This window comes from Varanus komodoensis, unplaced genomic scaffold (assembly GCF_004798865.1).
Source record: "Varanus komodoensis strain SLA01 unplaced genomic scaffold, ASM479886v1 scaffold16, whole genome shotgun sequence".
Taxonomy (NCBI): domain Eukaryota; kingdom Metazoa; phylum Chordata; class Lepidosauria; order Squamata; family Varanidae; genus Varanus; species Varanus komodoensis.
Genome location: NW_025335468.1, coordinates 8,075,447 through 8,101,871, shown reverse-complemented (window position 1 = coordinate 8,101,871; position 26,425 = coordinate 8,075,447). Strand labels below are relative to the sequence as shown.

At 45.6% G+C, this 26,425-nt stretch overlaps 1 protein-coding gene across 5 annotated transcripts in view; it reads right to left on the bottom strand.

Annotated features, from left to right (window-relative positions):
- The window catches only part of LSP1 (lymphocyte specific protein 1), a 103,770-nt gene that overhangs the window by 50,450 nt on the left and 26,895 nt on the right, over positions 1-26,425 (bottom strand). The window contains exon 1 of one of the 5 annotated variants that reach the window (XM_044425742.1): positions 13,715-13,846. The exons of the other annotated variants lie outside the window; for them this stretch is intronic. Within the exon in view, the coding sequence (XP_044281677.1) occupies positions 13,715-13,773 (59 nt within the window). The 5' untranslated portion in view covers positions 13,774-13,846. Of the gene's footprint in view, positions 1-13,714; positions 13,847-26,425 lie in introns of those variants that run through there. 5 annotated transcript variants of the gene reach the window in all.

The window sequence follows — 26,425 nt, the reverse complement described above, 5'->3', positions numbered from 1 at the left end:
CATGCACTAAATTCAGTGGATCTCAGGGCTCATGCTTCCCCGCACCCTTTCTTTTAGCAGAAAGAAAAATGATGGAAAAATGGAAGGGAAAACATGGAAGAGTTACAAGTGGAAGATGTGAACAAGGCTGAGTGGTGGCACACAATCAAAAGCCTTGTCTAGGAAGCATCAGCACTGCGCTGAGCTTAGGAAGTGCCAGAAAAGCAAGAGTGGCCGAAGGGAGGTGGGGAGGAGAACTGGATGGAAATGCTCCAACTAACTAACTAACTAACATTCGAGCCACATGGGAATTAGAGGCCGGTGAATGAAGCAAGCCAGTCAGAACTGAGTGTGGCAGGAACAGATCAACCATAAGTGGCAGGTGATACATTGTGGAAAGAACCTGATGGGATTAAAAATGAACCACATTGGCTGGTCTGAGGCTTGCCAGGTTTTCAGGCTCTGATCGTGGCTCCCTGTAAAACAGCAAACTGTTGGCAACCCCATCTCTAGGTGGATTAAAGTGACAACTTCCTTGCCAAAAGGGAGGACAGTGAGCTTCTCCGTATCCAGTACTTTACCAAGGCTTCTGCTTCCAGATTCTTTGCAGAATTAAGATTGGCTCCTTTAGAGGGTCTGTGTTTTTGGAAAGGTTCTTCTTTATTTGCCTTTCTATCTGTTCCATTATCTGGCCACAAGGTAATGCTTTGGTATAGTAAAACTGCAACACAGCACAACATTCTCCTTCGGGTTCATTCTACCATTTGCAGATAATACTACACTTCCCTTGATCTAAAACAAAAACCAGTGGAGACCCTCACAGGGAGAAGGAAGGGGGCAGGTCAGGCTTCCCCAACCTGGTACCCTCCAGACATATTGGACTACCAGAAGTATCTTCTCCATTCAGCATGGCTCCAGCATGCTGGCTGGGGGCGATGGGAGTTGTACTCCGGGATATCTAGAGGGCATCAGATTGGGGAAAGCTGGCACAGGTTTTCAGCCTGATAAGCTCCCGACTTCAGTTAAATTCTTATACAGGAACACACTTCTCAGCTAAAGATGGCGGCTACATGAGGCCTGCTGTTGCGAGGCCTTTTCCCACTGTGCCTTCCAGTTTTAGCCTCCACCCCCTGCCCTTCGGCCATTGCACTGAATCCCCATCAATCATTTTCCCCTTTGCAGTGGAATTTGCTATGCAGCAGCCTGCAGAAGCCAGAACCCCTTTCATACAGGACATTGTGTCCATGTTTGCCCCACATGTGGGGCCGCAGCCTGGGAATCGTGGCGTGGAGGTTTATTCATTTATTCATCAGCTGGTGAGCAGAAGAGAGAGGAGCAGAGAGCCTGGGTGAGACCTGCCATGTGAAATCTCAGCACAAGCTCTTTAGAAAATTGAAGTCTGGAGGAAGACAAATATGCCACATCATTTATTTACAGTGAAACAACAACTGCAAAACCCAGGAAAATTTAAAGTTATCCTCCAGGACATTAGATTCTTCTAAAAAGAGAAACTGTCACATGGTGAAGTGATGGGCAGTGACAGCTTGAAACAGATGATTTATACGTTCCACAAGCATGCAAGGCAAGACGAGACATATTTCAGAATGCAGACTATGAACGATGAAAGCAGACGCGGAGGAAAGACCCCCGGAGAGCCTTCTCAGACTGACAGGTTTCCTGATATAATAAAGAATGTGCCGCTAGTGGGACACTTTGAGGTTCAACACTGAGAGGTCCTTGGCTTGTATACATAGTATGGAGAGCCCAAGGATATGGGAAATTAAGTTCTACCAAGTTCCGTGCTCTGGCTCTGCAGTTGCCTGGCTTTGAGGCATTCAAAAAGCTATGGGAAGCCCTCATGCAAAGACCACTAAGGAGGGGGGATCCTCCCACTTAGAAATCAGATATTAAATCGGTCCAGCTGGCAGTATGCCCAGATTTCAGATTCCACAGACCACAGCGCGCATCTGTAGACACCGAGCAACTTAGCAGGACGCTGATTATAGCTACAGAGGCACAGGGCAACACCGACTGGCTTGCGATGAATCAGCGCCTTCAACTGTACAGGGATTCTAGATGAGGAGCTGAAGACAATGGCAAAAGAGGTATGAATGAATCCTTTTGACCCAGACTGCCTTACAAGTCCAGATCTGGACTATGGCCATCACCCAGAAATCACAGACTTTTGAAGGGCGTTGTGAGGTGTACTGTGAATGGGATCTGTCCATACTCTTATGTTATGGGGGACAGACAAAGGAGACCCAAATCAACCTGTAAATTTCACAGCTGAATAGGGATCTGATGCCAGCATCCCATTTAAGACAAGCACTCCTAGAAAGTTATTTTGAGATTGATGAGTGCACACAAACTAAGCTTAATCCAGACAAGATACTGGTCCTACATGGACAGGATATTTGGGGGGTATGATGCACATGTTTGCACACATCCATTCCTACATTGCACACAAGTGCCTTTATAGGACTAGTATCTCTATTTTATTTGAATTAAGGTCAGCTTGTTTGCCCTTGTCCATCTCAAAACTGCCTCCAGACACCAACACAGAAATTAGGTGCTTCCTTTAGTTTGTTTGTTGGAGGGGGAGTCACCCAGGGTGAGGGCTCCAAAGATGAATTTGGTGTCCAGATCAGTCTTTATGGAAGGAGATGATCTTTTGGTGGGCAGAAAGTAGATCTCCAGATATTTTGGACTACAACGGCCCGCATTCCTCACCATTGGCCTTGTTGGCAAGGGCTTCTAGGAGCTGAAGTCTAAAATATCTAGAGATCTACCCAAAGCATTTAGGGCTTCAAACCAGCACTTTGAATTGGGCCAGAAATGGACTGGAAGCCAGTGTAAGTGACAAAACATGGCCTAACACCATCCAATGCATGCTTGCAATCTTGCTGCCTTATTTTGGGCTAGCTTAAGTTTCTGGACATTTTCAAAAGCAGTTTCACATGCAACGCATCGTAGCAGATCAGCTAAGAGGTTAACTAGAACATAGAGAATGGCAGCATGGCCATCTTTGTCCAGATATATCAACCTGAGCCAATTAAAAGTACTCCTAGGCATTTCGGCCATTTGTCTCTCCACTGACAGTGCCCTAGTGCATCTAGGAGCACTCACAAACAGCAAGTCTCCTGGACAGGTAGTGCTACATATTAAATACCACTCAGCTGAGCAGATGATCCACACATGAAAGGTAACTCTGTCTTCTCAGTCTACTGATCCTTCTTCAGCCCTAGGCAATGCCCAGAAACTGGGACAACTTTGCCTGCATTCAAATACAAAAGGGACGGAGAGCAACATGTCATCTGCACACTATTGACACATCAGTTCACCTCTTCAGAGGGCACCACCTACCAGATTCCTATAACTGTTGAACAGCTTAAGAAGTATATTAGGGCCCCATGGCACCCTGAAACTTAATTGCCAGGGGACGAATAATCATCCGCCAGCACAGCCTTCTGGAATCAACTGTCCAAACAGGAGCAGAAGCACGACCAAGCTGTCTCTCCACCGCTCCTCTCTGACTTCCTATCCAAAAGTGTACCAGGACTGTTAGTGTCAAAGCTGCAGAGAAATCCAACAGGGTTGCACTTCCCGGTCCTTCTCTTTCATGGGGCGGCCCATTTCAGTTCCAAAACCAGGCCTAAAACCTGATTGAAAGTAATCTAGAAAACTAGTTTAATCCATGAGTGTCTGGAGCAGCTTTCCCAAACCAGGTGCCCACCAGAAATTTTGGCCTACGGCTCTCAACATTCCTGACCACTGGCCATGTTGGCTGGGGCTGGTAAGAGTAAGAGAACTCCAAAACATCTGAAGGGGACCAGGTTAGGAAAAGCTGCACTAGACGTTTGCTTTTGGGGAAATTCATATGGGTAGAGCATTCAAAAGGGCATCCCTTGCCTCCTCTGCAGTCTCTCCATTCCATCCACCTCCCTGACCTACCTGTTCAAGCCATCCCAGATTTCCTCAGTCCATTGTGCAGCATCGCTCCAATCTCACATACTGGCTTTCAGAAATGAGCTTCTAAACCTAACTGAGACTTACGTGCTGGTCACACTGACTTTGTGGGCAAGGAGTCCGAGAAAAAGAGGTCCAGGAAAGGCTCGTGCACCCACTGAGCATGTATCTGATCTTCCATCATGCTGCAGTCCATTACACAATCAATGCCATGGAGAGCCCTCAAGCATAGTCAGAGGAGGGGCCTGCAGCCAAGGGCTGGGCAGAAGGGCAGCTGCAGTACTCACAATATTGCAACCCGCAGGGCTCTGAAATTCTGGGAATGAGTGTGACACTATTCTGAGAGGGGAGTGAGGGGTGAGACAGCTCATATTCTTAACGCAGAAGAGCATTAGCCGCCAAGCCTCCAAGGGACAGGTGGGCACCAAGAGTGGAATGTGGGTATCTCATGAATACTCAGCTGAAGAAGCACGAGACAGTTTAACTGCTGGCTGGAGCTAAGCTTGGCTCATGGTGCTTTCCAAGCTGCGACACCAGGGGTGGGGAGGACGGCTGTCGTGGCCGGCAAGGGTGGTTCCTGCACTTGGATTCCTCGCTCCTGTGTATCCGCCAGTCCATTATGTATTGGCACTGCTCTGATTTCCTGCTATTTGCTAACCTTTTGGATGTGAAAGAGTGCTTTGAGCACAACCAAGGCTGTTTGTCCTGTTCCTGACATCGCCTCTGATTTGTTGCAGATTATCTAAGACTATATTCTCTGCACCAGAGATTTTGAACTGGATTAAGACCCTTTCCCTCCTCCCGGGAAGCTCTCCGATCTGCAGTTCTGGAATGTGAAGACTAAGGGTCTCCCACAGGAAATGTTCCACATGCTGCTTTAGCTAAAATTTCCAGGAAACTTGAGGGGCAGCAGCATTTGCAATTAAATTGGTATGATATCAGCTTAACTTTCTTCTGTAGATCTGCCCTGCAAAGTGCCTCAAACTGACTCTGTGAAGGGGAAAGAGCAGACACAGGTGGAGCTCACTTGGATAACATGTTAACTCTTTGAACAGATCTCTTAAATCCTTAACTGACAGCACATTTCTATGCATGTTTAGTCAGAAATACATCCTGTTGTGTAAATCAGGATTGCGCCCAAGTAAGTATGTTTAGGGTTGCTTCCTGAAAGGAATAAGACATTGCCACAGGTAGTTAAAGCAGGTGACAACCTTCATAAGAAATCTTAGTTGATTTATCATGCCATTGTTTATGGGTTGCATCGGCTTAACTATGCTTAGCAATAGGTTCGAAGACGAAGAAAAAAGAAAGCTTCCTTTCCATTAATCCAAAACTACTCATGCTGAACTGAAACATTTCTCTTGTTTATGGTGAGCTTGGGACAGAGGGGCCACTTTAGTAGGGTTTTTTTATGCCACGAGTTCTATATACCTATGTTCTCTCCAAAAAAAAAAAAAAAAAAAAAATCATGGACTATAGAATTGCCAGGCTTTAACACCCACAGTGGCTCCTGAGCCTGAGAGCTACACCTCCTGGAGTACAGAAATGTTTCTATAAACTGCAAAAGAACTGGTTTGTTCCCTCTTCCTTGCTTTCAGGGCAAGAGCATGCTACAAAAGAAACATGCAGTATGCACGGGGCAGCATGTTACTCTTAAGAAATTCTTATGGACTAGCAACATCTACAATTCTTTTTTCATCTAGGTTTATCCATCCTACAGACGGATAGAACTTCTTCCTCAGCCTGTTTTGCCCATGCTTAATTTTGTCCTGTAGTTTTGCACACACACCCAACAGTTTCCCCCGTTTTGCCCTGCCCTTTAACTGTCACCACCACTGGAATTTGGTCCCCAAGAGCATCTCCAAAATTGAGTTTGGCCCTCAGGCTGAAAAAGCGTTTAGGTCTCTCTGCAGACCTGACTGCCACTTCTAGCAACAACCCCAAGGCACCTGTGGGAAAACCTCATTCTAGTGGCCCTAACACCCTAACCCAGGTACGCTTTGCATCCTTTATGACCTTTGAAAAGAACCAGCAAGCAGTAGCTTCACATAGAAACAGGAGCATTCAATTTGCATCTGAAAAGCCTGGCCTTTGGGAAGTGCCCATCAAGCTAAAGGAGTCCAGCATAAGTTTGGTCATTGCTTGGAGACCTTATTGCCAGTGGGCTCAGTAATTAACTAGAAATGACACTGGAAGAGAACTGACAATTATCGTCTTATCTGACTCTCCCCTTCCTATCCAGTGTCTGCCTGCCAGGGTTGTTAAACAGAGCCTTTGTTAGGGGTAAATTGCTTCAAGTTGCTGTATTCCAGTTTATAATAAGCAAACAATTGCAACAATGCTTAGCATTTGGGGGAGTTTGTATACCACCAAAACCCTGCCCAAGCTCCCCTTTAAATCCTCTTCTGTCTCAGTCTCATGGGCTGACATGGGCTCACTCAATTTTTTGCACATCAATTTTACAGAACACAATGCTTCTTTTATCCTTTTCTTCCCAGTACCATCACTAGGTCTCTGGCATGATCCAAACTAGATTTGCGCCTTTCAGGGCTGCAATCCTCAATGTACTTACTCCAAAACAGTCTAACAACATGGATCACGTGAAGCGATCTATGGGGTTACCCAGAGTAAGGTCTGGAGCTTGCACTCTTGTCTAAATCATTGCACAGATTTTTTTTTTTTTTTTTGGATTAGTTCAGGCTTAGGCTGTTCTTTTGTTTCTGATGAATTCCTGTGAAGTCAATGAGATCAAACAGTGGTCTTGGTAGCTTTGTAACTATTGGACAGGCAGAACTGCTTTTGTCCTCTTCGTGTATTTCAAGATCTCTTAGAAAAACTATGGATGAGGAGATGCCAGATAGCATCAGAGGGAGGTCATGTATGTACGCACATGCATGCAAACATGATTCATCCATAGCATTTGGAATGGGCTCAGTAGCAGACATTCTCTGGGAGGATTATAAAAGCTAAAGGGAGAAAATATAAAATACCAAATCACAAATGTTCAGCTCCACTGCCCCAGTGGCTTTGAAACTTTTTAAAAAATCATAGAAAAAGTTGAAACCCTTTTTGTTAAGAAGAGGAGGTTGTAACCTACATGTTCAGGGGCATAGAAATGTAACACAAAAAACATGTTCTTACTGATGCATGGGATCATTGTGAAAGAGGTTTTTTTCTGGTGCTGAAAACCATGGGTTCCAAAGAATTATTTGGTGCATTTGGGCTGAAACCTAGTCTCTGCCTTGTGGTTAGCTCTTTTAGGAGTTTGCATCTGCTTTGTGATTAGCCATAGTCTCATGGCAGCCATTTTGTGGTGATGCCCAGCAGTTTCTCAAGTTGATGAAGGCACCCACATTCCCCCAAAGCTGTTTATCCCTGCTCTAGAGAAACCGCAGGTGTAGGCAAACTGCAAATATGCATATGCAAAATATGTACCTTCTCTGGAAAATATTTCTTTTCATTTTTATACTATCCACACCACTCTCTGGGCAGTATACAAAGATGATAAAACAAAAATGTAAAAATATTCACACACACACAATTGAAAAGCAATTTGAAACAACTTTTTAAAAGTTATTATATGGTAACAGGATGTTATAAAACAGCTGACATTAAAAAGTTCATCAGATGTCTGAGGACAGAGGGCAGTAACACCAAAAGGATGGCAAAGTGGACAAGAGACAGATCTCAGCGAAGAGGCATTCCACAAGTGGGGTACCACTGTGAAGCTCTGCTTCCTTGTTACCATGGCCACAGCCTCCTTGAGAGGAGGGCCTCAGAGGAGGGCCTCAGACGTTGATAGCATTGTCTGAGAAGGTTCAGTGCTCTGACAGGTATTGTGGTCCCAAGCTAATGGATCAAAACCAGGACCTGGAATTGAGCTCAGAAACATGTAGGCAGACAAGGCAAGTGGGCTAGAAGGTTCAGACCGTCTGGTTCTCCTTATCAAACTAGTGGCTGCATTTTATAAGCTTCAGCCCCTGGAAGGCAACCTCACTCAAAGTGCATTGCAGTAATCCAGCATGAAGGTTAGGAAACACAGACGATTGAAGCTGGGTTATCACTGTCCAAACAGGGGCAGAAATGAGCCAGCAACCAAAGCTAGTAGAAAGCATTCCCTGTCCTCAAGGCCACTTGACAACTCCAGGAGTATCCCCCAATCAGGTGAAGTTCAACCCCATTCAGAACAAGTTGAACACATTCCAAGCAGCCAGCAGAATCACCCAGGAAGGAGAAGCATCTCACTTGCCTAGAATGAGTTTCAGCTGACTGGCCTGCACTCAGTCCACTGTTGCAGACAGCCACCCATCTGGAGCATCCACAGCCTCACCTTATGAGGATGAAAAGGGGCAACAGAGCTGCATGTCATCAGTGTACTAAAGATGATGCACTCCAAAATTCCAGAGAATCCCACTCAGTGGATGTTAAATAGCACAGGACAAAACCAACTCCTGTGCAATCTTACATTGGAGAATTCATGGAGCCAAGTGATATCCCTTCTGGAAGACACCATCCAAGCAGGAGTGGAACAACTGCAGCACAGTACGACCCCCCGCCACACCTAACTCAAACAATTGCCCCAGAAAGGTTTCATGGCCCATGGTATCAAAAACTACTGAGAGTTCAATGAGAATCAGCAGGATCACATTCTCCCTCTCTCTTCCAACATAGGTCATCATAAAGGGAAAACAAGGCTGTTTCCATGCAAAATCCTAGCCTGAAATCAACTGAAATAGATCCAGATGATTGGGCTTATCCAAGACTGTATGGACTGGTTGCCCACCACTTGCTCAGGGACCTTTCTGGGGATGGGACAGAATTTGCCAGCTGCCTAAAATCATTAAGATAAGAGGGGTCTAGGATGAATTTCTTCATAAGTGGCTTTGAGATAGCCCAGGACACCCCATCTCACAAGTAGGCATTAATCTTCTCCCTGGACCAGGCAATTGTTTCCTTCCTGGCAGTTTTTCGGCCAAGAGGGACAAAGATCCAATAACGGAGGAGGTTGCTCAACTGTCCAGTCACCTTGCCAACAGCTGAAACTAATCCAACTGGCCAAGACTGTGCTCTGGATACCTCACCTGATTAATACTGGGTTTAACACTAGAATCCAAGTCCCAGTGGATGCAAAAGATGAGTCAGCATGTAATAAGCCCTAGACAAGCTGGAGCAATGAAACAAAACAAGATATAGCTTGAGCATAGATAGAGAACTCCTGACAGATAAAATCAGCCCTGGCACATGCCGATGGTCAAGAACTGTAAGCCCTTCTGAGACCCACTGGGCATTGGACGGGGTAAAAATTACCCAAATAAATGAATACATTTGGAGCTGTACAGATAGCTGGGAAACAATAGCTCCTGCCACTATTAAATCTTCTGTGGGCAGCTTTGCCGCAAGACTGACATCACGGCTCCCCCCACTCCCAACTGCAATCACAGGTCCCTTTTCGCTTGCCACATTTCCCCCACTTTAACCCTTTTCTTCCCTGTCAATATTACAACCTCAGGTTTGACAGCCAGTTTTCACAATCCCCATTTTGACAGACAATGACAGCCCCTTCAAATGCTGAAGCAGCATGCCAGAGGGGCAGTTCATGATTGGCAAACTATTTCCTTAAAAAAAATCATAATTAAAAAAAAGATTTTTGGCGTCATTTGCACAACTGTAGAAGCACACAGTTCTACACATGTGGAAATGGGGAGCCTCAGAACAATAACTTGGGGGGGGTACCTGCTGCTGTCAAAGTGTTCCAGATAACAACACCAGACATTGATCCAAAGAGGTTCTAACTAGGGTTTTTATTTTTATTCCTCTTGACAGCTGTCAAAAGGCAAACTGTAAAAGGAAGCGAAGTTGCACAGGATCTTGGCTCATGAAAAGGGGGCAGTGAGATATATATGATGGTTTGCAAAATGATGGTTATCATTTTCTTGTCCTCTTGCGCATTTTGCACTTGTCCACAAGACTACCCAGGAAACTGCAACAGTGTATCCCACCAGCTTTATTGGGGGAAGAATTTTTGACAATTAGCTGTCAAAATCCTGGGTCACTGTAAAACAGTGTTTTAACAGGGTAATTGGTTGGGTTTTGTGTTTGTTTGTTTGACAGGGACATACACAGCCACATTGGGTAGGCAATTCTGGGAAGTGTAGGGCTTTTTGGTCTATCATGCATAGGATTGTATGTTATCCTTTTAAGATACTGAACCTTTTAACTCATTTCTTAACTGATTTGTTAATCAATTACACTTAAGCACAGCATTCTCCAGAGTCACTACTGAGTGTATTAGTTAATGAGGATCGTGCTGTATTGGAAGGGATCCTCAAGATCCTCCTCTTCTCCACTATAGCCTCACAACAGTCCTGTGAGGTAGGTTACCCTGAGATTCAGTGACTAGCCCAAAGTGGGGATCAGAATATGAATTTCCTGTTCAGCAGTCTAACCGCTGCACTAGCATATCTTGTATGAAGGGTGACTTTTACCTAGGCGAGTGCCTGAGCTCAAATATACTGCACTGGTACCTTGGTCTGAGGGGTGTTTCAAGGTTCCATCATGCTGATCCTTGGCTCTAGTGTAATCTCTTATTCATCACTTCAGATATTCAGAACACCAAGCACAAGGTATCCTGAATATCTCTCGTTGGAGTAAGGCCAGATACCTTACTCAGGGGGATTACGATATTTCTTGTCTTGAAGGGAAAGGAGGTACCTGAAGCTCTCTTCCACAAAACCCCCGAAGTGAGGATTCTGGGGTTTCTTGCCTGTTTTACAGTGCTGCTTAAGCCATTGGGGTTTGTCACACTAAACCCATGCCACATTCAGCACTGAATGACTATCAAGCATGAAGTGCCTTTACTCCTCCTTTTCATTAAAGAACACTACAAACAGGATGGTAAATCTGTTTGGGATCATTGCAAGTGAAGGAATTCACTTTAGTCCTGGCAGCTGATTTCAATGCTTTTCTGACTCTGCCTCATCCCATAATTTATAAGAATGCGTTTTGACGTCTGTGTTGTTTACCACACAGCAAGACATTTCTGCTCAGCATTATAATTTGGAAAAAAATAGGGCAGCCCCTCTTTATCTTAGCTGGTCTTATATTGCTAAACTTACTACCACCCAATTCAGCTCAGTTTCCTAAGTGTAAGCACCCTGTATTTTAGGAGCATTGCAACTGCCTCTGACAGCTCCATGACACTTGAAGTTAGTTACATTTCCCAGACTTCCCACAAATGGTGTTATTTCAAAATGACATTCCATGCACTTCTTGTGCCCCACGCTGAGAAATGGGCTTCTCTTTTTCAGATTAGATTCTTTTAACCCCCTCAGGCAGATTTTGTTTTCTTTAAAAAAAAAACTCTTTAAAGATATAACTTTTGGATGCAATCCAGAAAAAGTAATGCCAATGTTCCAGTGAAATTAGTGAGCTTTAGGTTACAATCCCAGATATGCTAACTTGGAGCTGGGGGAAAGCCCCCTGCATTCAGTGGACCCACTTCTGAGTTGACACACATAGGACTGAATTGATAAAATGCAATCCTATGAACTTTACATGGGATTAAGTCCCACTGAAGCTGGTGGGATTTACTGCACAATGAGGGTTCCACCAACATTGTCAAAATGTTACAACCCAGGAAATCAAACAAGATTAAGAATCAGCTTAAGAATAAAGAATGAATGGGTAACTAGGTCAAGTATCTATTTAGATGACTTCAGCTATCTTAGATGACTATCTAATGCATAGTTGAAGTCATCTTGAGGTTTCCTACCACAGCTGGTTACTGCTCTCCAGGACCAGCTTATACAAGCCAGACTCTCTCTGCTCATTGCAAAGTGAGACAATCTTCCTTTGCACTGAGGGAAATGAGCACCCTTCCACTCCTGCAGGTAGGAATGGACCTCGAAACCAAATATGGGGAGTGAACTTCCCACCTGTAGGCAAATATATTGTCCAGGGGGCTGAACCCTCCCCCCAGAGTAGCTTCATTGATTTCACTGAAACTACTTTGGAACTTGGGCCAGCATCTTCGAAAGAGATTGTGCTGCTTCCATCTCATAGCATACGTCATAGCAATGCTTATAAGGGAGGCCTATTTTCTAGAAAGAAGGTCCTCAGTTTTGCCTCCTCTAGTAACTTTTGTGCCTACCACTGGGCTTCAGTTTCATTCGTCCACAATCTGTGTCTAATCCCATTTCTTCAGATTTGCGCACATGCTAATACTTGTTTTAACCTTTGCTTTGAAGTTATACCCACAACCCTAACATCAACACCGGTCCGGAGCAATGTTGTGTATTCCAGTGTGTATAAGAGCTTGGGTGTAAAGAGAGAACATTTACCCCGGGGGTGCAGAACCTCTTTCTGAGGGCCAAATTCCATTTCTGAAAAGCTTTCAGGAGTCACAATTCAGGGGTTAGCCCCGACTACCAACATATTTCAGCTTGACGCTCTCGCTGGCAGTAACTAAACTTGGGGAGGCATTTCAAGCATTTAGAATGGGGAGAAGCTGGACAAAAGCCAGGAAGCCACCAAACAGTTGGTGTGGGGAGAGGGAAAAGGTGTGGCTATGACCATCTGGGGGGATAAACCATGGAAAAAACCCGACCCAATCTATCCAAACACATCCTGATATGCTCAGTATGGCTGCCACCTAAGAAGACTTTCTGAATCCATTCTCAGTGTTAGACAATAGGATGATTTAAAAACTGCCCACAAACTAACATGAACAATGAACATTTTCCAAAAATGTTTTTCAGCGTCATCTCCTCCCTCCCTTGGAGGGTGAAAACGCCCAAATTGTGGCTCAGTTGCCAATATGATTTCAGTTCCCTCATCTTTCTGGAGGGAGCTTCAATATAAAAAGAAACAGTTAATCTTTTTTACGACCCCACTCTTTTCCCAAAAAGATTTGCATAGCAGCCCCATGTACGTATTGCTTACTCTCAGAAGCAAATCCAACGGGAATCATTCCCATGCTGTTTGCAGTCCAAGTCCCCCTAAGAGGATTTCAATTCACCTTTCCTTGATTCAGAGAAGAGAATAACAAACACAAGCCGGTTTGCACTGTGCAGAAATGATCCTTGAAGATTCCGGCGTGTTGGTATCCTTCTGTGTGAACGGGCGCGTCCTTTATACTAATGAATGACCTGTCCCTTTTTCTGTCCCTTTAATTGCGCCTCATTCGGCTTAGGAGCCCTGCAAAAGCTATCAGCGGCGCGCGCGCGCTCCCCCAGCCCATCCGCCGACGAGGCGACCCTCGGGAAGCGAATATGTTTGGGCTCGTGAAGAGAGCTCCACTCTTCGACCAGGAGATGCTCACACCGAAGAGTCACACCCAGCAGGTTCAGGTAAAGTGCGAGGGAAGGCGCAACTCAGGGTAGCGATTTCCCCCAGGCACTTCTGGAAAAGCGATCAATAGATCCAGACCTAAACCCACTCTTCCCCCGCAACACCCGCCATTCACACGACTCACGCACGCTCCCTCCCCGAATGCAAGCTCTCTCTCTCTCTCGCTCTTTCTGTTTTGTTTTGTTTTTTTGTCCCACCCCCACCCCCCGCGTTCGCAAATTGCTGCTTTAAAAATTTCGAGTAAAGATGCAGTAAAATAAATCATCGACGCTTTCCGAAAAAGTGCAACATCTCGTGGCTAGGTAAGGGGTGGGGGTGGGGTGGGGGGAGATCCCTTGGCGTGAGATGAGGCATCAGCCCCGGGTAAACAAAGAAAGGTGCCGATGCTCTCGCTCCTGCCTGCGGGCAGGTACAGCCTTACCTGATCAGATTCTGCAAGCCCTGCTTACTGGAATTCCGCCTCAAGACCGCACTGGTCATGGTGGGTGCAAATGAACCCACGGCTGCTCAGCGGCACTCCTTCTCGCTGTCTCTCGCCCTCCTTTTGAACAATCTTGTTACTTGCTGCTCCCTCCCTCCCTCTCTCCCTCTCTCTGTTTCACTCTTTCTTCCCCTGTTCAGGAAGTTCTGCAGCTGGTTTCCTTTTGTTTCTCTAAGCCCCCTACCCCACTCCCCACCCCACCCTTCCCTGGTCTCTTCCACCTCAACGTCTTCCTCCTAAGCCTGGTGGAAATGTCAGCGGGGGGGGGGGGATTTTTCGGAAAGCCAGCAAAGGACCCCTCCCTGTTCCCATCCGATCGCCCAGTGAGCTCACGATGAAGTTCAGAGTGTCTTTTCTGCCTGGGATATTTTCCTCTTACTGGATTCCCTTCTTTCATGTTTAGTCCCCCCACCCCCCCCACCCCCAGGGTTTTACAAAATGTGCTTTTCCTTCTTCTCTCACCACCTCTTCCGCCTAGTCCTTCGTTCCCTTTTTGGTCCATTCTGCATTCACTGTTTAGTTCCTCATTATATGAACGGGAAGCAAAAGTTTACCCCCAGCAAGAATATAAGTCGTTTACTAGTAAGAACCAAGCAAGCAGCTCCTAAGACACAGAGATATTGACCCAGTAGAACTATATTCAGTATCACGGAGGATTTGGCCAAGTTTACACCTAAGAAAGATTGATCCAGGGTAGTCCAGCACAAGTCCTTGGAAATCAGGGCTGTTTGACACTGTTTCCAAATTTCTCCAGAGCAAGCACTCCTCTGTAAGATCCAGCACTCCTCTGCATTAAGTTTTTAATTTGTTTTGTTCCATCACTTTACTAAGGCTTCTACTTCCAGTTTTTTGGCAAGATTAAGTCCAGGACCCTTAAGACCCTTCCCTGCCCCCTACTCTGGATTTTTACTTCTCTTTCTTTATAATGTATGTACAACCACAAGATTATGCTGCAGTACAGTGGAATTGCAAAAATACACGAACATTTTGTAGCATTGTATAGTGCGCTAGCCTTTAATAGCTCATTACTCATGCTCTTTAAAAAGCCACAGAATTGCTCAGAAAGAATGAGAGAGACCCTAGAGGGTGACACCATCATGTAAAGCACCCTCAAACTACCATGGATGAGGAATCACAAGAACACAATAAACTTCAGTTAGGGAAGCCCCACCATGCAACCCATATATGAAAGGGTTTTCATACATGTTCATGCATTGTATATGTATGCTGGGAAGCCACTGCTAAACAGTGCTTTCCAGTTCATGTGCATACTGCAGGCAGTGAGGGGACAATTACGTAGTGGAATCGATTTGAGATAGCTGGAAAAAGATCTGATCATCAGCAACCTTTGCTGAGGCTGGGATAGAAGGGCACTTTCCGATTTGCATGCACATCAGCTCATAGCCAATGAGTATTAGACTGGGCTGCTAAACCCATCAACCAAACAAGGGCTTGTTTGCATGTTAGGAATCTGTGGCATATCTGGTATTCCATCACTTCCCAACCAGAATGAAATCACAGAGTATTCAGCGGTGATCAGCTGTTGCATTCACATCCTGTTTATAAGCAGGAATCCAAATGGCCAGTGTTGGAAAGAATACCTTTTCTCAGTGCAGAGAAATGGTACTGTGGAGAATAGAAGAGCAGAATGGAAGAGTGCACCACATTCCCCATATCCTTTGCTCTCTGCAGCAAGGAATCCCAACTGAAATGGAAACTTGATACAATTCCCTCAGATGGAGATGGCCAGGCAAACATCATGGCAGATTCAAAAGGACAGGAGCCATGATGGAGCTGCATAGACTGTGGTGGAAAGGGGGAGGAAGCATGCCTTTCAGTAAAAATAAGCTTGTAAGCTTGCACTGATGTCTGCAAAGCAGGTTTGAAGCACAAGAGAAGATATTCTCTGGGGCCTGAAAAGACTTGTTATTATGTCAAACACATTTTGGAAAGGATTTTCTTTGCTTCTCTTTTCGCAGATAAGTCACAAAAAGGCTTTCCAATATTTCCTCTGTTTTAAAATGTGTTGGGCATAATAATCATTTTTTAAATAACAATTTCAGGCACCCAAGAATAGTTTCTCTTCTGTTCTGGTACACGTAAGTGCCTTCTCCGTGTGCTGTTTCTGCAAGGTAGTTTTTATCCAGATGCTATTTCCCAGGGATACTAACAGCGCACTGGTATCAGTGAAGAGCAAAATCCTCTAAGCTCAAGCACCGTGAGGCAAAAAGGTTCTAGACTTCCAAAGTCTGACAATAATTCTTCTCCCCAGGGAACCTTGGGAACTGTCGTGTGGAGAAAGTCTGGGGATCTCAAACAGAATTCTCAGCGCTTCTTCAAGCTACACTTCAAAGACTCTTTAGGCTAAGCTGTGACAGTAATGTGAGCATAACAATTGCAAGCTTATTTGTAGATATCCCCAAAGTTCTCGGTCTTCTAAAGCAATCCCACAGGTGTCAAAAGAGTTCTTCTGAAGTAGGGCATTAAAAGCCTACTGAAAAGTTTCAGATGGTTTCACCAGCAGTGAAGGGAGTGAACGGAAACTTCCATTCAGGTTCTGACAGGTCCCTTCTTTGCAGGTCCCTGGGAGGAACCATACCATTTTCACTGACCTTCCCTTAAGTCAAGGCTTTTGTTTTTTATTGGTAAATTTAGCTTTTAATGTTTATAATTAGCAATCTCTGTTCTGATGGTTTTGACTGAAGCATGTTTTTATGCAGCCTTGTATCCTGAACAATTTGTGTGATTTTTATATTGCATGCTGCTTTGAGATTATTCTGCCCCGAAGGCAGAAGTCTAGAAATTGTTTTAGTTAAGGTACAATCCTGTGCATGCTCAGACTAAAAAAGTCCTACAACTTCCAACATCTCCCAGCCAGCATGCCTAGCTAGAGGATGCTAGGAGCTTTAGGACTTTTTCTGTCTAAACATACATAGTGCCCATAGTTAGTTAATTAGATGGTCCTACAGCCACTGTGATCTTATTATAGTCTGGAATGTAGCACAGTCCGTAGCAAACTAAGGAGGGGCAGAGAAGAATGCAAAAGCTGACTTGGGTGACAAGAGGGAGGCTGGAAGTGTGGTTGTCATGAGGAGCAGGCTAAGCATAAGACTGGAAGAACCTGCTTTGCTCAATTGCCTTCCCCAAAGTTGCTGGCTGAAATCCCAGGTTCACCTGGACTTACTGTAAAATAGAAACACCATCATCACCATTATCATCATCACATGTCATATCTACACTGCCCATAGCCGAAGCTTTCTGGGCAGTTTACAACATTTCAACATTCAAGTCACCCATCCAGATTTCAACCAGGCCCAACTCTGCTTAGCAGCCCAGATTAGGCAGGATCAGGCACCTCATGCCATATGGAAGAGAAACAGCTCCCATTCCGCACAGCAGCAGCACACCAATGCACACCAAATGTGCTGTCTTCCACTGTGAGCCCAACCCTAGCAGCCCTCATCCCTCCCGTGTTCTCAGGCATGCCTCAATACCCAAGAGCACTTGATTGCTTCTTTTGCGAATGGATGGATTTCCTAAGCTAACAGGGCATAGAGGATCCAGGAGAAGTCAATGAGATTAGTTGTCCACATGGGAAGGAGGAGAGGCATTAAAGGTGAAAGCAGATGCAGGGAGAGAAAAGATATGTTGAACTTAATGAAGAATGGAGTCCATGTCAGGTGAATAGATGCTACCATTGATGGAATAATTTTAGTCAAATATTTGTGAAGGAAGCTCCTCCCTAGGGTTGTGATTATTTCAGCCTCTCTCCATGGTTTTGTTTTGTTTTGTGTCCTCTCATGCACTCACTGCAAAAATACTTCAACTCCCATATGACTTCTTGTTTCTCATTTCAACCCAGATAAAACAAAGCACCTCTCTGCAGGCTTTCACCTTTTCCCATATTATCCTTTTTGTAAAGCAGATGACCCATTTAATGCAACACAAGGCATGAGAGTCCAGGAAGGTGGAAAGGCAGCTTGCTGATTCCAAAATGATCTTTGTGAATTGCAGCTTTACTTCTGAAGTAAAGTACATTGAAGAGTACATCACTGTGTTCACTGTCCTGCCAAGGGAAAGGGAAAGAGAAAGAAGAGTCCCTGCTCTACTTTCATTTCCCCCACCCCACCCAACACACACACCCGTCCCCAGGAGAAGGCTGTCCTCATACTCTTAAAACCACCAGCAGAAAGGAATACGGGCTAACTTTTCCCAGAAAGAGCAGCAGTGATGGATTGGACATTGCCTTGATCTTCTCAACAACTGGGATGTGAGTGTCACAACTGGCCACCCCCTTCCCACATGGCCAACCAGATGTCCTCCTCCTGCCCCCCCCCCATCTGTGGAAAGAAAACATCTCTCCCTTCTCCCTGGGATTAAGCCAAGCCATAGCATCCCATATCATAGTCCGTACATTTCAGTTTAGCACTTTGCATGTTTATCTTGGTAATTCTAAGGTACTTCATGATTTATTTCATTTCACACACCACAGTTTATGTTATATTAAACTTGAGCATTTGAGGGTGTCTTTGTTTCTTGAATGGGTTTGTGGCTGTATTGATTGATTGACAAGCACCAGTGACAGATTTATGGGGGTGCTTTAGTGTAGGGCAGATATCTTTGGTGTTGCTGATACCCAAAACAGATGCTTCTAACGCCTTTTCAACTGCTACGGGAAGCTCCCTCCATAGTCTGGAAGGTTCTAAGCATCAGGAGTAGGAAATCTGGTACCCTCCCATGACCACTCCCCAAATTCCTGTCTATTTGCTATGCTGGCTGGGACTGATGGGAATTGTAGTCTAATAAAGTAGAGAGCACCAACAAGTTTCCTATCCTGTCTCTGATTTGCACTTTACCGTGAGAAAGACATGTGCAAAGGAACCCCGGAGCAGGGATGTCTCACACTGGGAGTCCAGCAGGGCAAATGCAGGCCAAACTGACAAAAGCATTACACAGGGAACCAGTCTTCCACTCATGGCAAAAGTGGAAGAATTCAAAGGTAAGGGAAACTTCAAGGGAGGAAATGATTCAGTCTTTGTGGTGGGCGGGAGAGAGTCCCAGAGAGTGAAAGCCAGAGCAGCCTCCATCAGTTACACAATCCTTTTGCTATGTGCTGCTGGTTGCAAAAGAATCCAAAAGCTAAAACATGTTTGGCAAGATGGTCAGAAGGTTCTTGCAAAAATCAGTGTGAGGGAATAGACTCTTCTAGGGAAGGAACTCCTGACTGTGGGTCCCAATTCAAGGGAACAGTGAGTTCTCTAGTCAAGCAGCCTGGTGACTAAATGCTTCTGAAAAGGGAAAACAACCACCTTTGCTCCCCCAAAAAAGCCCACTCACAGAAGTTAGGGGCCAGCAGACCAGGGATGGAGCCCTGAATGTTTCATTTAGAGCCCCTAATCTCTAGGAGGCCCTCTCTGCCCACCATCCTGCTGCCCATGGGCACCCGCGGAAATAAAGGTACAGGTGCCCTGAGAATCTCTGTTGCCCTAGATGAGCTGGCTTTTTGTCCATGTGTGATTGACCTCCTGTTGCCCTTCCCTTGAATCTTTCTTCCTGAGGATCCCCCCCACACACACCTGAAATCAAATGCCTTCCTATCCCCATGCATGCATTCCTTTTTACAGATAAGGATGTCCTCAGAGGACAGGGTCCTTTAAACACAGGGAGAGACATCAGAGCATATGTTAATTAGCATACACAGATTCGCACATCTTTTGGCCTGTGGGCCTGGGTCCCAGATCTTTTTGACACCTATCTCCACCTCTTCCCCCTAGGTTTACCCACCTACAGAAAAGGAGAAGCCTCCCAGTGTGAAAATTACTCATTTGCCTGTCATAGCTGAAGTAAAGAAGATTCCAAGTGCTGATGAGAAACATAGAAAACAGCGCGAGTCAGAAGGGGTCTCCTGGGCCATCTAGTCTGACCCCCGGCTCCAGCCAGCTCCGCTCACGACATGTCGACCATGTGCATGTCCAGCCTATCTTTGAACACCTTGCATGAGAACTCACCTGCCCCTCCCCTATGGATACAGAGACCAGGCTCGCCCCACCTGCTGCTGTCCAGATGCTGTCCAGATCACCACCAGTGATGCAACAGCATCCTGACCACCCCACCTGGGGTGGCAGGCCAGCCTCAGTGGTGCAGAACCAAGGCCAGCTGCAAGCCCCTGCTCCCCCTGCCCACTCAAGCAGATGCCGAAGGCAAGGCAGGGGCCCTGACCATGGAGCACAGTGTGCCCCTTTGTGATCCCTGCATACGTGTTGCATGTCAGGGCTCGGGCTCTCTGCACTGCTGCCAGATGGCTCAGCCGGGCACTGTTCCTGGCAGCAGTGCCTGCCACGCGGTGGGAGAGCATGTTTAGGTGAGCCAGCCAGCAACAAACCAGCCCTGGAAGCCCAAGGAAGGGCTCAGCTCAGGAGACTGGGAGCATCCTGGGGGAATGCTGTTAGGGGTCAGGAGGAAAGGCCATAGAGGCTATTACCACATGCATGGATGCACCCAGCATCCACCCAGCCCTCTGCATTAGGGCCCTTGTATGAAGAAGCCGCATGGCCGTGTCAGTTCTCCCTTTGCAATGTTGCCAAAGCATGGCATGGCCTTCCCCTTGCTTCCTCAGCCACACCCTGCTTTGCTCTCTTTTATTGTTGTTGTTAGTCTCAAAGTTGTCTCCGACCCATCGCGACCCCATGGACACCATTCCTCCAGGCCTTCCTGTCCTCCACCATCCCCCGGAGTCCACCTAAGCTCATGCTGACTGCTTCAGTGACTCCATCTAGCCACCTCATCCTCTGCCATCCCCTTCTTTTGCCATCTATTGTTCCCAGCATCAGGCTCTTCTCCAGGGAGTCCTTCCTTCTCATTAGGTGGCCAAAGTATTTGAGTTTCATCTTCAGGATCTGGCCTTCTAAAGAGCAGTCAGGGTTGATCTCCTCTAGGACTGACCGGTTTGATTGCCTTGCGGTCCAAGGGACTCGCAGAAGTCTCTGCCAGCACCACAATTCAAAGGCCTCAATCCTTTTGTGCTCAGCCTTTCTTACGATCCAGCTTTCACAGCCATACATTGCAACTGGGAAAACCATAGCCTTGACTATACGCACTTTTGTTGGCAGGGTGATGCCTCTGCTTTTTAGTATGCTGTCTAGATTTGCCATGGCTTTTCTCCCCAGGAACAAGCGTCTTGTAATTGCCACTGCAATTTCCCCCATAGTTGTCCTCTGTTCCCCAATCTGGTCCCTTCACATCCGTTCTGCTGCCAAAATCATTCACCCGTCTTGTTGGTCTGATCATAAGCCTCCCTCCGTAAATCCAGTCTGCTCTTGGATTCAGCGTAAGCTCCTTGTCCTCACCTACAAAGGTCTCCATGGCCTTTCCCCTCTTACCTCCTCACTCCCATGAAACTGAAGCAACAGCAGTGCTTTGCTTCCTGTTTAGTGTGGCCGTCATTTCTTTCTTGATTCCCCTGTTATTTCCACTGGGTCAAATTTTAGACTATATGCTCACCCAGAGGGGCCTTTTTTATTCTCTAAACCATTTACACTGATAAGAATAAAAAGGTTATTCATAATAACCTCCTTTTAGGGCCTGGAACAGACCGATCCTCAGGATGGTTCACAACTTGGGTAAAATAGTGAATTTTCCCCATTCTCTCCTTGAATGACTATAACTGGAGCAAGAAGTCTACTCTGCATTCCTGTTTGTGAATATGGGACCCCATTTTCTGGACTATTGATTATATTCAAGGATCATTGTTATGAACTAGAGGTATATATATGCTGACTGCATTATCTTCGCATCTCCCCTAAACTAAGTTGATAAACTACCCCAGAGACAAGAGAGGATTTTAATTATTATTTATCTGAGTGAACTATTTAAAAATCACTTTCTAGTCCCAAGGCAATAGATACTTTGAAACATAACACACACTGAGAACTGTTAAAAGCAAAACAGAATTCCCTTTAAAACCCATATCAAACAGCTGAGCTGAAGAAGAAGCAGAAAAACAAACCTGTCTAAAATTAAGCAGCCACAGCCCTGCTTTGGCTTCCCTAGGCAGGGAGATCCATAATCGGAGCCCTGGTATAGAAAGGGCCCCACTGCATGCATTGACCTACCAAGCCAGTCTTGGTGGTATGACATATAACAGAGCTTTTGGTGAAGATCGTACATTTCAGGCAAACTCATATGGGACAGTCCTTCAGATATACTGGCCCCAAATCATTTAAGCAGGGCTGCAGCTCCTCAGGCACAAGGGCGAAATACAAATTTGAACCTCCCAAGAAGACCATCGCCTACTTCTCACTTCACCCCTATGACTGACCATTACTCATTTGCTGGCTTCATAGCATTTGGGCAGTTCTTTCCCATTCTAAAGGGTCCAAATGCCTTCCTTAAGGCTTAGGTGCTAACAGCAAGATCTTGAAGCTACAATATACTGGGGTGGGGGAGGGCGTACAGGGGCAGGATCTTGCCAATTAAGGCATGGGTCTCTGTCACCAGCCCTGCTTTCTCCAGGAAGGGGTGCAGCTTGGGGAAGGTACTCTGCACTGCAGCAGTACCCACCTGGCCCTTCTGAAGCAATGCCGGTTCCCAGATGTGGACCTGTCCTTCAGGGACAGTGCAGCCATATCTAGAACAGAGCCTCCATCTCATCTGGGTTGACCCTCAACTTCTAAGCCCCCATCCAGTCCTTCTCTGCACCCAGGCAGCAGTTTGGGACTTCCACAACTTCCTTGGCATCAGTCAAAAAGGAGAGGTGGGGTTGGGTATCATCTTCATAGTGATAAGACCCAATTCTCAAACTCTGGATAGCCTCCTGCTTTATGTAGATGGGCTGTAGAGCTACTTTCTTGGGCAGGGTGGATGCTCAGCAATGTTTGTCTACATTGGTAGACTTTGTAACAGGTCCTTTCCAATCAATATCTTGAATTATAGGAGTCAGAGGGATTTAAAAACCGCACACATGGTCCTAGGCCTTATTAATTCAAGAATGTGAAACCTATTTATGAGAACAAGACACGCAAGCTTCAGCTTTGGAAGAGATTTATCTCCATTCTCTATATAGGTTGGAATTTACAAAGCTCATGTGCTTTTAATTTTTAAAAAACTAATACATTTTCTGTGTGAACCTTAAACCACCCTCTCCAAAAGTACCACCAAGATTCAATGCACTGCTTTACAGTACATGATTTAGAGACCAATATCCACTAATAGCAAAATCCTACATGTGTCTACTCAGAAATAAACCCCATTAAGTTAAATGAGACTACTCAAGGATAAAGGATAAGATTGCATCCTAAAGATGTAAACATAGTACTTGGGTTTCTGGCAAGGCCAGCTACTGAAATAGTATTTCTGAATATCAGTTCAGAGCCTCCTCTAGATTTCTGGAAAAAGCCCAGTCTCTCTTCTGCATGTAGGATGGCCCTTTGCCAAGATAGTTTTAAACCATGATGTCCTTACTGCTAATATTTAACTTTTCTGGTTTCCATATTTGTTGATCTCTATTCTTTTCAAGGACATTTTCTCTTCTATTTAATTTGCTTATCAGTTCTCTGTTTACAGTCATGCCAAGGTATCTGCACTTTCTGGCCAGCACTGCCTGCTAATGTGGTAAACATGCGCTTCAGTACGATGCTTGAATTCTTCGCCTTTGCTTCCTTTAGTTATTCATCTAGCCCCATCAATGTGCATGGTGGTATGTTCAACAACATCACCAGCACCAGCAACAAAAACCAAGTTCCCATTTCACTGGCATATCATCATTTCAAAAAGCAGGAAAGAAGAAAGGAAGGGAAAAGAATTTTCATTTTGTCAATTCCGTTCGATGCTTTCCATTCATTGATGGGGTTCCTGACATGAGATTTCTACAGAAACCCACTGCATTTTGCAACAGTCAACTTTCTCTTCAAGTATATTAAGACAGAGCTACACTTTGCAAGTCATTTGCAAGTCAGCTAAGGCTGCATTTTAAAATGGGATGTTCAAAACATTGGTATCATGGAGGAGAACTGCACCAGCTTGAGCGTTCTTGTTCATCTCCAGCAAAACTATCTGCATCCCGCCATTCTACTTTGAAATCTAAATCCATATGAAAATGTGGCATAAACTAGACCTAGGGAATTATATCTTTTTCTAGAGATTGGGCATGCTACTTGGGCCCTCAGTCCAATGGGCATGTACTCCGCTCCTGTTTGTCCAGCTCTGGGCAGCAAAACAAAGATGTGCTGATTGTGTGCCTGTTGTCTAGAGGCAGGATCCCATTTAATACAATCCCTTTCACTTAATGAAGGCTTTAGGTTAAAAGGCTGAGCTCTTTAAAGATAATCCCCATGAAACTGAAGGTTTAAGAACTATGCTGTGCTGATCCCTTTGGTAGCATTTGTTCGCAAATTCCCAAGAAGGATAGCTTGGTACTGTCATTAACCAAGGATCGAATCACATGGACAGATTGTAAAGATGGATGGTTATCTAACCCATTCCACTACACCAGTATCTCAGTGCCCAATAATCTTAACTGATTAGTCTGTATCTAGCAAGTTATTGTGTTCCACAAGCAAAGAAAGAATAGGCTGAGCTACGTCACCATGCTTTACAAGGAATAAACACAGTAAAGAAAACTCAGGTTAGCAACAGAGGAAGCTGCCACCATAGGCTGAGTCGTACCATGGGTCCATCTAGCCCAGGTCCATCAGGTGGGCATCAGGAAGGAATTTTACCTAGCCCTACCTGGTGATGGTGGGGATTGATATTGTAAGCCGCCTAGGAAGGACTCGACAGTTCTAGGCGGCCTAAAAATATATGTAATAAATAAATGAACAAATAACCTGGGCTGTGTTGGGTGCTCCACTATGGAGCCAGGGAAGAGCAAAAGGGCAGGATCACATGAAGAGCAGCCTGCCAGATGTGCCAGCAAGCAGTGTCTCAAACTAGGAATCAAGGAGGAAAAAGACATCAGTGCACAACCATAGCAAATAGTGCTGTTCTCTCCCTGGGCCATACCAGCCAGAGCATATGTCTGGATGCTTTCCAGTACAAAACCTCCCGAACTTGGAAGGCTGGCATCATACCTCAGGAGCAGATGCACCATTTCAGGTTTCGGGGAAGGAAAAGCAAGGAAGAGATTCACTTGCAGAGTGGGATGATCAGCAAGGAAGACAAGAAAGGGCAGTGAAGCCAGCTGACACTGTTGGTTACATATTTTTCTTTACAAGAAGAGTCCTATTACAAATATTTTTCCTCCATTTCATTCCAGGCTGTTTTTGTTACATTCGCACCAAAACTTCTTATGCTCTTGGTTCAGCACTTTAGCATACAGCCAGAGGTGTAACAAGTGCAAGAGTAAAGATGCCACATCACATGAAGATTCCCTCCCTCCCTCCCTCTTTCCTGCACATGTTTCTGCAAAGCTTAACCTCTAATAGCTGCTGTATGAGCATTAAGGGGAATCACTGTAGTGTCTGCATGGCCTATGCTGTGTGTATGCATGAACAAGTGAGCTGAACAAGTGCACTGTGCACTGCCAAAGAAGTTGGATTTGACAGACTGAACATGTGCTGAACTGGGTGTGTGGACTGTGTACCATGAGAACCCTTTCCAGCACAACCCCGGTTTATCAAGCCAGCACTAAGCTGCTGAGAATGGCTAGCAATGGGCTACTAACTGTGGGCTGAGAGGAGAATGAGGTAGAGCAATCACGTACCCACGTCATCACGAACACGGGTAGCTTTGTAGTTGAAACACAAACTGGGCCCCCCGAATTGCTTTGCTTTCAGGTATGTTCTGATGCATAATAAGAGTGCAGCAGCAGCACTCAGTGATTCCGCTTCCTCCTAGGAAATGGGAAGACCGAATACCTGTTTATCTTTCAAAGAGGAATCTGTGAGACCATGGTGAGACTGTTCCTAGAAGTTGCTATTGGGTCGCAGTTAACCGGTGACTATCAAGAAAAGAGGGAAGAGCCTGACCAGAATACTCAGGAGTTCCCCTTCCTCAGAGGTGACTCTGATGATCACACAAGCCCAGGGTGGTTGCTCTGTGGGTTTGCAGTAAGGAAATATGCAGAGTGAGGCTCTGTGAGCCCCAGTTGCTAGCACAACACAAAGGCCTGTGTGGACGCCCCACACTTTCCATTTGCCCAGCTCTGGCTCTAGCAGTGCTGTGGAGGAACACGCACGAGAGCACCTTTCTCCTCCAAGCAAGCACCAAGTGGTGCCGTAATGGTGCAAATCCTACCATTGTGCTGAAATCGCCTTGCGCACAGAATTGGGTCAAGCACAGTGCAATAGTGGTAAGAAAGCCAGTGTGGGGTAATTCCCTGAGGACTTGAATTTAAACCAAGACTTGGATGCAGAAGCTCACACAGTCACCCAAATCACAGGGTGGCCTTGGTGAAGCTGGCAGCCCTTTGCACTTATTCTAAACAGATGTAAACATTAGCATGGGAGGGGAGTGAGCTTTGCTCCTGCTCTGTAGAGAGTCATTTGCACATCTGAAGGGTTTGTGCAAGTGTCTGCCCACAGGGAGCTCTCCATGTGATTTTGCCCCCTTGGTCACACATTGTTACACATTGTTCATCTAAACCAGTCTTGCCTACACTGACTTGCAACACCTGCTACCTGGCCCATCCCCACCATTATTTTTTTAGGCTGAAGA